This window comes from Manacus candei, unplaced genomic scaffold (assembly GCF_025592945.1).
Source record: "Manacus candei isolate 608988 ecotype Guabito, Panama unplaced genomic scaffold, ASM2559294v1 h1tg000014l, whole genome shotgun sequence".
Taxonomy (NCBI): Eukaryota; Metazoa; Chordata; class Aves; order Passeriformes; family Pipridae; genus Manacus; species Manacus candei.
Genome location: NW_026138062.1, coordinates 31,068,899 through 31,082,408, shown reverse-complemented (window position 1 = coordinate 31,082,408; position 13,510 = coordinate 31,068,899). Strand labels below are relative to the sequence as shown.

Below are 13,510 nucleotides of genomic sequence, written 5' to 3'. Positions count from 1 at the left end.
AACTGCAAGCTCCCAGACTGGATATTTAAAACCTGGAGTAGTCCTGGTCAAACCAGGAGTACTGACAGAATGAGTTTTCACTTATTTGAGTATGAATTCCCACTCCTAACACTGTAATATAAGAAAAATAATTGGAGAAATTTGTTAACAGAAAAAGTAAGATTTCTATTCTTTCAAGAATAAACCTCTTTAAGCCTGTTTCTGTTCACTTAATAACTGGTGATTATTGAGAAAGTAACAGATTGGCTTTTCTGCATTTGTAATCTGAAAAAATTCCTGTTTTTTACATGCAGTGCTACCCTACTGGCTTTCTTGGTTGAGCTTCTTAAGAGTTCGGTAGCCATGCAAGAACAAATGCTTGGTGGAAAAGGCTTTCTAGTAATTGGCTATCTCCTTGAAAAGGTATGTTTGGAGAGTTTTTATTTTTGTTCTTAGTATTTCTACTGTCACTGTAGTACTTTCAGTCACTTGGCTCAAAGGACTGTTTTCAGACATGATGAGCAGTTATCACAAAACTGAGGTTCAGTTCGGTTGTCTGAGGAATGTTACCTGCCTTCTGGACCAAAGCCCTCATGAAACCCTGTTGCTCTGATTTCATAATCTGCATAATCTGAAAACCAACTACTGTTAGCTGTACTAAGGCAATGATACTCCAATGATTGAGTCTCGTGGCTCTAACATTCCCGAATGTCTGCTACTGTATTTTTCATTAGCATGAGGTCAGTATAGCAATCATTTGAGAAGAAGATAAAAGTTATAATCTCACCCTCAAAAAATATACTGAATTTTGAAAAAGAATGATAAATAGTTTGTCTCATTCTGCTCCCTTTGTTATTTGCAGCTAGGAAAATACATTCTTATAGTAGAAAGCATTTACGTTCACTGAATACCTAAAAGCAGACTATTTTCTATGCTTCTATATTTTCAGTACTAAGCAAGTGTGATTTAGAATGTCAAAGAACTAGCCTAAGGTGGTGGTTTTTTTCCTGTGGTAGGTTTTCTTGTGACATAACCAGAATGAATTTACAAAGCTGTTACCTTCGGTTCTGTAAGTTATTACAGGCTAGTAATGGGCAGGCTAGTGAGCCCTCATGGAGTCTCTTTCTCCTGAATAGAGCACTGTGGTTTACACACATTGAATATGTCAATTCAGAATGTTGTAGACGAAATTAGAAAAAAAATAATTTGCACACTCTTCTAATTAGCATCTGCTATGATATTAAACTCAGACCATGTGAATATTTAAAGGATTTTGATTGATCAAAACACAGTTCTTACAAAGATGCTGTTTTCTGGGGAGTTTGGTGCTATATTCACTTAGCTACAGTTTTTACTACATATTCACTGATCTGTATTCACTTAACTATAGTTTTTTAAAATGCTACAAGGTGTTTTATTTTTTTCAGTATATGCTTATATTAATTTGGCATACATGGCAGGAAAAATCCTTTTGCTTCCTAAGCCAGTCTCAATTTCATTATTTATAAATTATCTCTTGTATCTGTTGTTCATTTGCATGTAATCAAATACTTCAGAGGACAGAAAGCACTTTTTTTTCCTGACTTGAATTTCCAAATGTTTTTGTTCTTATTAGTTGCAGACTATTTATTGTGAATCGTGATGTACAAGCCAAAGGAACTTCAGCATCCAGACTGAACTTGTATTACTGAAAAACAGACTTCAGTTCTAAAAATAACAAATCTGCATATTCCCAGACTGTACTTACAGCAATAAAAATAATTGGAACATAGAATCATATAATCACTTAGGTCGGAAAAGACCTTTAAGATCATCAGGTCCAACCATTAACCCGGCACTGCCAAGGCCACCACTAAACCATGTCCCTCAGTGCCACATCTACACATCTTTTAAACACCTCCAGGCATGGTGATTGAACCACTTCCCTGGGCAGCCTGTTCCAGTGCTTTACATTTTGTAGAGAAGGCAAAGGGAAGGATGTTTAGTGGCTTTTTTATTGATTTGCTAATTTAGTATACAAAGAAATTTGTCAAAGTCCTCATGCCACATTACTATGTAAGAGCAGGTCTCAACAGTAATTTTATAGCATATGCTATGAAACTGAAAGACTCTCCTGAAATTTGAGGAAACCTTGAACCCAACTCCTTCAAATACCTACTTATGTTTAAGAAACACAGGCAAGTCTACCAGTAATGTACATTTACATATTGAGACACCCAATTCCAGTAAGACACATGATTAACTTAAGAAGAGTTAAGGACTTCAGATGAAATTCTCAATGCACTCTGCTGTAAAATGTTGGATCCTGACTGGCTTCTAATCAAACAAAACCAAAACCAACCAACCAAAATACCAAACAAACAAAAAAAGAAAAAGTATTTAACCATAGTTACTGATGAATATTTTAACTTGTTAAATATAGGCATTAGAAAGACTGTTGATATTATTAGAAAGTAGAAGTTGCCTTCATATGCAATGACATCAAAACACGTGAAGCTGCATGTATTTAGTGATGATGAGATGGGTGAAAATACTGATTCATAGTTCTGCTGTAAGTATATTAAGGAAGAAGGCTTTTCTTTATCTTTGTTCTTCTGATTATTTCCCCCCAGTCATCTAGAGTTCATATAACCAGAGCAGTTCTGGAACAATTTTTGTCATTTGCAAAATATTTGGATGGATTATCTCATGGAGCACCTCTACTGAAGCAATTATGTGATCACATCCTTTTTAATCCTGCTATCTGGATACATACCCCTGCAAAGGTAGTTGTACACTTGAATAATGTTATGACTCTCCTAAAACAAAATGAAATGCCTGTATTCTTTTGTAACATGGTACTTAGGTTTTTCGGTTTTTTATTTTAAAATATGGTAATAGCAATGATTTTTTAGATCATGAAGTCTATACCCTGCTTAACTATATACTCTAATGTCTTTTATAAGTTTCTAAAAGTAGTTAAATTATTGGACTGTTTCTGGAAACCCAGTCCCTTTTTCAGTGCTTGCATTACATTGTTTTCCTAAAGATTAAGCATAAAATTATGTATTTTTAATTGTAGGTGAAAGATGACACGTTTTGTTACACATTAGCGTGTACTCTCACTTTAATTTAAATTATGTATTTTAGTTTGATAAAATCTATAAAATGTTATTGTTCACCTCTGGTAATAATGAATTAGTTGTTTTCCTAAGTAATCATAGTTGAGATATGTTGAGATTGATAGTTGAGATTGAAAAGTGGCATGGTCCTAAAATCTGAAAATATGTACTTCTAGTATAAAAAGCCAGAATGGAAAACAAACCTGTATGTTTATCATTACTTGAATCATAAAATCATAGGAAATTTAGTTTGCAAGGGACCTCTGGATGTCGTTTCTAGGTATCAGTCAAGTCCCTGCCCTAACCAAAGTTTTAATTTTTTTTTTTTTAGTTTTTTATATCATATCCAAAGTATATATTAAAATAAGTCCTACAACTTAAGGTTACTAATACAGAACTTAGGTTTACATGGGTAACTGTTTCATTCTTCAGGTGCAGCTGTCTTTGTATACCTACTTGTCAGCTGAATTCATTGGAACTGCTACAATCTATAACACCATACGCAGAGTAGGAACAGTCCTGCAGTTAATGCACACACTGAAATACTACTACTGGGTGGTTAATCCTGCTGATAGCAGTGGCATTACTCCTAAAGGATTAGGTAAGTACAACATATAAGAAAGGAAATATGAGCATTTCTTGTGTAGGAATATTTATGATGTTCTTGTGTGAAAGCTCCTTGGATCTGTAGACAAGAAGGTAAATGAATGTCAATAGTTGATAGCAGTGGTCAAAAGTAGAACTATGCAAGTGCGTTTTGCTGTGTCATATGCCCCTGATAATAATTCCCTAGCTTAGCTCAGGAAGTATTGAATGACAGCAACAACAGAATACAATAATAGATACTGGCTAAACGCTGCATGTTACAGATGTGTATTAGTCAGAGCAAATCATTCTAATCCTATATACTCTGACTGTAATGTCATTACATTTAGCTGTCTACTTGTGCAAAGCAGAAAGGATTTGGCTGAAAGTCTCTTTAAAAAATAATAGATAAAGGAGAACTTATTAATTTTCTTTTTTCTGTAACTACTACTGTCATGCTGAGAAATTGAATAATTGGGGAATGTTTCAGCACTGTCAGATATCCAAATATTCACAAGTGTGACATATAGAACATACAAATTATTGGATTATTCTTCATTTGTAAGTGAGCTGTATGCATATGGTTTTTCTTCAATTTTTTTTCAATAAATAAAAGCAGAAGGAACAATTCTTATTCTAAATTAGGTATCTTAATAGACGTTGAAGTTGTAACTTGTTGAGGCTCACAGAAAGAAGTGCTATAGGATCTGGGGCGTCATTTTTAATTCTCTCAGATGAACAATATTATTCATAAAATTATTAAAATTTATTTTAAGATACCTAACAAAGTTGTTCTCTGTTCATTTGGATGAAAAGTTTGTAATACTAGATTATGAAAATTAACTGTGGTTGTTACTTAATTAGCTTGAAATCTTTGTCAGTGATAAATTATATTTTCCACTTATACTGACTCTGGATTCCTGCTGCGAAAATAGAATTAACTTCAATTTTGGTACTACAATGAAGGTAGTACCTTCTAACTGAGTTAGACGTCTGTCAATTATAGACAGTGGAATGCAGGAGTCAGTTACCTTAATATGGGTTTCCAGCATCATTATAATCTCTCTGGGGCATCCCACCTGCCTTTCAGAAGGATGCAGGTTTCCTGTGCATACAACATCATATTTGCTTGTTTTGGGTAGATATTTTGCATTTGCTTGTTATGGGTAGAGATTTTGCAGGCTTTATGACATGTCAATTCACACTGGTAAGTATGTTTAGGAAGCTGTGTCCTACACCTGGTCAACAAGAGACTTGATAAGTGTTTTGTTGGAAAGGTGGTTGTTTTCTAGACAGCATTGGCTCTATTGATTAGATTTCCACTGACCTCAGTGGAAGGTTAGAAGCTGGTTTCACGTGTGGGAACTACACTGTAGGTGTCTGAAGTCAGGGTGAGCTGAATCCTACCCTGGTACTGTCTTTATCCAGCTGCATGCTTTCAGAGCTTTACTCTGTTGATGGTTATACTGCTGTGATGCATAGGTGCAGTTTTGCCATCAGACAAGTTAACCATATCTGAACTCAATGAGGAATTAGGATGTTTAAAACTCAGCTGATCAGCTTATGATATATACATTATGTTTCTGACTGTTGAATGACCAAGTGCTGGGAGGTGAAGTTTTCAGGTGTCAACCATATTTACACTGAGATAGAGACTTGGAAAATTGCTTAACTATTTTGAGACTGTAAGTTTAATAATACTGTCTATTGGATATGGCTGTCATTCTTTTGGGGAATTTTTTCTTTTGGTTTTTTTTTTTTGGTTGGTTGGTTATTTGGGGTTTTGTGTGTGTGTGTGTTTTATTTGCTTGCTTTTTCTTCTGGTAGTTTTGTTTTTAATTAAAAAATTCACATAATTCTGTGTTGTGATACTACTACCTAACAACACTGAAAATGTACTGCAGATTACAGGCTGCTTCCCTCTGGCTAGGCTTGCTCTTTAGTGGAATCAGTGACATTTCTTTGTGTAGAAAGTATGGCTTGTTTTTATCTCCCCGGGATCTTCCTCTCCACAGTTAGCTGTATTTTTGGAGTATTTGTATGTGTACTGCCAGTTGAATAGCTGCAAAAAACTATATAGTGTATTCATCAAAATCTGAACAGAAGGCATGAGGTACACAAGGACACAAAATTAGGCATGACAAATGAATCACTTAACTCTAAATTAGCATATATATGGCTGGTTTACTTCCCTACCTCTTCTTTTATTCTTACCTGTTTAAGGATATATTACCTTGTCTTCTCATTTGTGTTAATTCCAGACAAAATTCTTTTTTTTCTCAGGAAGGCAACTAGGTCAGTCCCTGAAAGGTAATCAGATAGTGCAAATTAGTGGTTGCTTGGTGTAGCAGTTTGACAACAAATATCACCATTTTTAAGACCTTCATACAGTAGTTAGGAAGGTGTTTGATAAGCTGTGAGGACGTGCATGTTTTCAAAAAATGTGTTATTATCCAGTATATCTGAATTTTTTCATTCTTTTCTTTAGTTAGATTTATAAATAAATTTGACTTTTTAAAGGTTAATATCTGCTTTTTCCTTGTTCCTTATCCTCTTCTTTCCTCCCTGTGTCTTAGACTACAGAAAGTCCCCTGTAACTGATATAACTCTAAAGAAGTGTTTTGTAGTATTCTCTTTTCTGTCTGTAAGAATGGCTTTCCTTGAGTTGGAGATTGTCAGCGTATCAGAGAGAAAGGCCAGTGACATTGCAATGGATGTGAAAACCCAGAACAGCTGTGGAATTTTCTCCGCGCAAATCAGCACTAGGATTCTTTTTGCTATTGTTTCACAGATAACTTCTGCTTCTGACTAAGATAGCTGTAGTAACTGTGGTAATTTGCAAACAAATGATTGGGGAAATATAATAATTGCTGAGGTGATGGGTTGCTAAATTTAATTTCACATTAACTTAATTTCTTATTAGATTTTTATCAAATCCACTAGGTTTATTCTCAATTGATAAAATTCCTGAAAACTTTTCAAAATGTTTAATCACCAGCATATTACATTGATTTTCTTTACTAGATGCACCAATCCTAGTATTTCAAAAAAGTTAACTCTTCCAGGATTTTGGTTTTGTGCTGATTTTTATTAGCCTGCATGCAGCCACTTCTGCCACATGTAACCAGCAAGTGTATAATTTGTTACAATGCAGAATAATGTATAAAAAAGTAATTTGTTAAAGCAAGAAAGTTGCACTGTACAAACACAATCAGATGAATTTTAGATTTGCTGCATTTTAAGTAGCATTTGATATCTCAGAATGGAAGAAGAGGCCCCATTGTCTATGAACAGTAACTTTACTGTATGAAACAGAAAAATGTCATCATGTGAGTAAATGGCAGCTGAAACTCTAAGCTGACTCGACATGAGGCTTTTCAGATCTGAAGAAGACTTTAGTGGAAATCTTGCCAATATCCGAAATTTGACTTCAAGTGCTATAGTACCTTCATATAATTTGCTGTCATATTAGAGAGTAAGCTTATTCATGCAGACATTTTAGTAGTGTGATGTTTTCTTGTCTTCTAGGCATGTCCTTTTTTATGTGGCGATACTTAAACACTTTTTAGTATTAGTAGTTTGATTTACTATTACTTGCAGACAGTTGCTTTGCTTCAGGGTTTTATTGCCTTCCTCTGTGTTAATAAAGCACAAAGTGGGTGAATTTTCAGTACTGACAGTTTAGTATCCCTTATTTTAAGTCCAAAGTGGCTCAAAATTAAAGTTTCCCATTTGGCTAGTGCAGTTTTCTTTTAAAAATTAGTTTCCCCCTTGTTTTTCCTAGTATTAAGCTTATAAAATGGGAGGTATAAATACTTTGAATTATTTAAAAGGCTCAAATACTTATTTTAAATTTAGGGTTGTATCTTCTCTTTTGTTATTGGTTTCCTGTTTCATTGTGGTATTTCTTCTTAGATTCAGAATACTGAATTCATATTGGTCTTTTTTTTCCTTCTGAAGTATTAGAAACACTATCTCAAAATGTGAAATTATCACCTTGCTCAATAATTATACCTAGAAGCTTTTATATTTTAGGTATAGATCCACATAGTGAAAGTGAGTTATCTGTTTAAAGTGACAAGTTATACTTTTCTTTTGGTGTTGTTTATTTTAAATTTAAAAGGAGCATAAAAAGTCAAACCAATTTCCACAGGAAAGAATGTCTGAATTTTATTATTTATTTTTTAAACTTGAACTGTGGTTATAGCTATTTTTCTTGATTTGCCACATGCATGCCTTTAATATTTTGTTAAATCATACAGAGTAAGGATAATAGGGTTGCCTAGCAGTTGCAGTATCCAAACACACAGCAAAGAGGCAATGAAGTGAAAATTATCTAAAATATATAACTTCGTTCTGAATATTTCTTTTTATGGATTTGGGAAATGAGTAAGAGGATAAGTGAGGAGATAGTCACCTCTATCCTGCTATTGGTAGACGGTAGATGGTGCATTTCAATGATACTTCAAGCTGACAGAGACATCTTAGCATTCTGCTATCAGTTGTCTTTGATGTTTTGTCTTTTCAAAATATACTCCAGACCGATATTTAAAGATTAACCAAGCTGTAATTGTCTTCTGAAGGAGCAAAATACATCTATTTTAATATCAAAGCAATAGAGGAAAATTTAAACATACTTTTTTATTTTCATCTTTGGATGTCTACTAACTATTGGATAGTTTAATTTCTTTATTAACCTTTAGAAAGAAAATGAAAATATTTTTGCACTCTAAAAACATCTTCCATGTTTCTGAATTAATTTGGTTTTCAATTTCTGCAAATTTAAGAGAGAAGTCATTAGAGCCCACCAGGATATTTATGCCTTGACAAATCTTCGCTGGAATTACTTACCAACTACATGGCATTCTCTGGAAATACTAATGAACCATCAGTGAGAAGGCATAAAATAAAAGTAATAACAGAAAAAAGTAAAGTAAATATTGTGGAGTTTTCTTCCTAAGAGAAAATAATTTAGGATTCTCAGCGTTAACAAGTGTCAGAAATGTATTATACTAAACTGCAATTTTGGACCCTTTTGTGGTGCGTTGTATGAAATACTTGCTGCTTCATTGTTTGTAGATCATAGAATCATAGAATAAGCAAAGTTGGAAGGTACCCATCAGGATCATCCAACTCCTGGCCTTGTACAGGAGACACCAAGAATCACACCATGTGTCTGAGGGCATGGTCCAAACACTTTTTGAACGCAGACAGACTTGGTGCTGTGACCACTTCCCTGGGGAGTCTGTGTTATGTGAGAGAAATGTGCTTTTAAGTTCCGGACTACTGTGTAGCATAGTAAACTCTCGACCTGAATGGCCAAGCACTTCTGTTTCTCTACTAGTGCTTCCTATGTGCTTCACAACCCTTACTGTGAATGGACCTTTATGAGTAGCATCATGCCTCCTAATGGAGAATGCATAGTTGCTAATGTGCAAGTTACCTCACATTAAATAGAGTTTTCAAGAATGTTCTTCATGTCCAATATTTTTGAACATGAACTGTAGAAGTGGGATTTATGAAAATTATTATAAGGAGAAATTAATTATAGTTTTTGTGGATAGAAAGAGTTGCACAGTTATTTCAAGGGTTGGGTTAAAGTGGAACTGAGTTCTCATTAGCTTTACAGCAGTAAGAAAAATAGGTCCTTCTGTGACCCACATAAGATGTGATTTTATTTATGTATTCATGGAGATCAGATTCTGCTATCTGTTTCATGTCGTATTAATGTAAGGAGTAGAAAAATCATGTTTTTCACATATTAAGAAAAATCAAAACAGATGGAAGAATGTTGCATTTGGTTGCTGGTAGAACTGATAACACGATGTTTTATTTCCAGAGACAGAATTAGAAATCATTATTTTTGTTATTCAAATCATTTTTGTTTTGTTTTTTTTTTGCTTTGGTTTTTTTTCCCACACCTGTACTGACTGTACTTAACTCTGTGAATATGTTTACTTATTCCTTCTTAATTACTTCTGCTTCTGTGCCTCTATAATTGCTCTATGCTGCAGGGAAGAATTGGATAATGTTGTTTTTTTTTTTTCATTTATTTTTGTCAGGGTAAAGCTGGCTAACTCTTGTTATGAGTGTATATTTAAAAAAATCTGACGCAAATCTGTGATAAATACTTACATAAAGAATCTAAGAGCAGGAAATGCTTTAGTGACTCATCCTGGTGTGGTATAAAGGAGACATCCTTTCTCTTTGCCAATTAACAAGAATGTTACGATTTTCTATTATGAACTTCTGGTTGCTGTACCAGATCTTAAAAGCATCATCTTTGTAGTTGTTTTGATTCAGGCTTGGTTTTAGTCTTTAGCAGTGCTGATTATCAGTTTCTGACTGACACTGACACTGAATTATCTATATGCCTTAATGGTCACAAAGATTAATAAACAGTAAATAAATAATAAATAAACCTTTCTTTGTTGGTTTTCATTCAGATGATATTTAGCATAGTGGCTTAGTCGTTCCAAGTTGTTATCACATGTTGCTATCTATCTATTACTATCATCTTATTCCTATCTTTTATCTTCGTGTGTCTTTAAAAAACTAAATAAAATTGAATATGAATTTCCTTTTTTTTTCCAGGTGGAACATCACTTATACTTAAGTATATCGCTGTTGAAAAATGTGATTCTGAAAGGTTATAAATAATATAATTTGCAAATGTGAACTTTTATATAAGAGTAGACCACAAAATCTGCTGTGGGAATTGTGATTTCCTTAAGAAGCTGCAGTCATTAAATGAATTAATTTATATTTAAAAGTGCTGTATTTTGCTTCTTCCAGATGGTCCTCGACCCTCCCAGAAAGAAATCATATCGCTAAGGGCATTTATGCTTCTGTTCTTGAAACAACTTATACTGAAGGTAATGTAATCTGTTCCAGAGGGAAACCATTCAGATGTGTTATATACGTGTAATAGAATCTTTCACAGTAGAACATAGGTAATACCTGTCAGGTATTGTATCTGTTTCTGGTCAATTTTAATGTTTATGCACTTACTTCTAATCAGCATAAAGATAGTAAATCCATACAATATTTCTTATTACCTCACCAAATTCTGCCGTATATATTATTAAATTATTATTATATTTATATTTAAGGCATTAAAATATATTTGAAATAATAATTATTAAATAATTTTTATTAAATTAATTAGATTAGATTACATTAGATTTATTAAATTGATCAAATGAAAAAGGTAATGGCAATTGTTAAGTTAGTAGTTGCTTTAACCTTCTTGTTGCTTCTACCACTGGTTGAAGTGGTGTAGGACTCTTCCTCTCTGTTACAGCTGAACACTAGCCTTTGAGATATAATCTTCTATTTGAGATTAGATTGAAAACCAGTATTTTCTGGCTTGGCCTTTTCTGTCTGTTTTTTCTATTTTGTCTCCAAAATTGGAGGAGTGACAGTAATAGTTTGTAGTATCTGAGGGCGCACACTATAAGAATCCTTTCTGTCAGGAACAGAAGACTGACCTCATACTGTTTTGAATTACCAACGTGATAAGGAAAAGCAATGGAATGATTGTGAGAATTTAGTCTTTTAAATTTAAATAGAAAAGCTGTAAGGTTATTTGATTTCGTCCAAATTTTGCTTGAGCAAACTTGAAGAATATATTTTCACTGAGTGATGTCCTTCCTTTTGTTTTTCTTTTAGGATCGAGGAGTTAAAGAAGATGAACTGCAGAGCATATTAAATTACTTACTAACAATGCATGAGGTACATTTCTATAATTACTTATCTTCTACTGTTACCAATTGTACCAGCACTATGGGAAGCTTGCTGTTGAGATTAGTTTGTAGAATAACACTGATGCTTGTCATACAGGATGAAAATATTCATGATGTGCTGCAGCTGCTAGTGGCACTAATGTCCGAACATCCAGCATCCATGATACCTGCCTTTGATCAGAGGAATGGGATACGGTAAGACTGTGAAGTCAGAAAATACATCAAAAGTAGTTCCAGTGTCATGACTCTCCAGTTTGCTTCTTTTTCTCATAAATATCACACTTGCTGATCTTTCAAACTTCAATTTTATTAACTTAGACTTTATTTTTGGACAAAATGAGTGGTTACAATAGGTTGGAGGAAACTTTCCACTAAAGATTATCATTATGATATTTCAAGGTAAATGTATTGTTGTACTTGCTTCTTAATCTCAAATAGAATATATAATTAACAAGATGCATCAAAAAGCAGAGTATCTATCTCAGAACAATTCTGAATATTCTTTCTTGGTATGTTTAACATTTTCTGGGGAGAAGAAGAGGAAAAGGTAAATTCTGCCCTGGCCACTCAAATTTTCTTTGAAAAGAGTGGAATTCAGGTGGTTATCTTTTTGACAGTGAAATTAATAACTGATAATTCCTGGAGAAGTGGGCTTTTTTTTGTTTGTTTATTTATGCCTAATTTGGCAATACAAATCTTTTTCAGGGACAAATACTTTTCATGTAATAAATTAATATTTACTATGGAATTTTATTTTTTACTGTTCTGAAAATATTTTGGAAAATACAAGGGACTTGAAAAAAGGAAAAAAACCCCACACAACATCTACTACTTAATGAAGTCAAGATTAATTTTGCCTAAATACTAAGATCTTTGTATAAATACGTGTACTTAAAACATTGAATGTTTGAATGTTTGAATGACAATGCTATTTGAAGGGAGGACACCTTGTACTCATGGTTAGGAATTTCCTTTCTGCTTGTAGTTTGTATTCAGGCAGAATTCTATTCCTGACACCTTTTGAAAAGGGTAGGACTGATCTGGAAGACTGAAGACATCTTTATGTAACATTTGTAGTACCAATATTCAAACTCTGTGATGGTGCAGTCTTTGTGTTTAAAAGTTTGTGTTGAAAAACTGGGAAGAATGCACAACATTGCAACATTTAAGTATTGAAAAAAGAAACAAAAACTTTACATAGAATTAGGTGTTCATTTGCTTAGGTTGTCAGAGGACAAAAGCCTCAACCTCAAAGGCCATTTGCTAATAGCATAAGTCCTTTCAAAAGAGGAAGATAGTGTCTGCTAAAGCACTTCTAATGGAGAAAGACTAGAAAGAATGTCTAAAAGCTGAAGCGAAGCTAAAATATAAATTCAAAACTTCCTTGAACAATAGCCCAGGGGAAAGGTAGTGTTTTCTGTCTCTTGGTACCTTCAGATGAAGGCTGGTTTCCTTTCTGAAAGACTTCAGAAATTGTGCTTAAACCTATCATATTAATTAAATATGTAATAATTAAATCAGTTAATTTTTGAGGCCTTTTTTCAATCCAGGATTTAAAAACAGAAGGGTGTAAAAACCCAAGATTTTCACTAGCATCCAGGTACTCTAAGAAACTCCAGGATATAACCTTATGTGTTCCAGTCTGTTTCTCTTGTCTTAAACTACAACTGCTCAGACTGTCTTTTATTTGATTGTTCCAAGTTAGAAGTATAAGATGATGCTTTCTATTATAAAACATTCAACTGAACCAAAAGACACCATGTCCCCAAACTCAAGAATTCATAATCAAACTCTTATGTTGTGCTTGATTCTTTCAGTATATCCTTCCATTTTGTGTAATTGCTATTTTTACCATTATATTTCTTAATAAAAACCCCTGTTTAGTGAAATACAATCTATATATATAATGTTCAGTAATAATCGTATTGAATTTCTTTTTCAGAGTAATTTATAAATTACTTGCTTCCAAGAGTGAAAGTATATGGGTGCAAGCTTTGAAGGTCCTTGGATATTTTCTTAAACACTTGGGTCATAAGTAAGTGTGATTTTAAAATTTCTATAGTTGTGTATTTAAGTTCACAATTCTTGTCTTTCTGTCAT

General features: G+C 33.5%; 1 protein-coding gene across 9 annotated transcripts in view; it reads left to right on the top strand.

The window, feature by feature from the left end:
• NBEA (neurobeachin) overlaps positions 1–13,510 on the top strand; it is a 473,668-nt gene that overhangs the window by 128,683 nt on the left and 331,475 nt on the right. For all 9 annotated transcript variants that reach the window (XM_051778818.1, XM_051778819.1, XM_051778828.1 and 6 more), the window contains exons 11-17: positions 294–402; positions 2,592–2,744; positions 3,513–3,681; positions 10,461–10,540; positions 11,337–11,399; positions 11,508–11,605; positions 13,353–13,445. In XM_051778818.1, the coding sequence (XP_051634778.1) occupies positions 294–402; positions 2,592–2,744; positions 3,513–3,681; positions 10,461–10,540; positions 11,337–11,399; positions 11,508–11,605; positions 13,353–13,445 (765 nt within the window). The remainder of the gene's footprint in view (positions 1–293; positions 403–2,591; positions 2,745–3,512; positions 3,682–10,460; positions 10,541–11,336; positions 11,400–11,507; positions 11,606–13,352; positions 13,446–13,510) is intronic.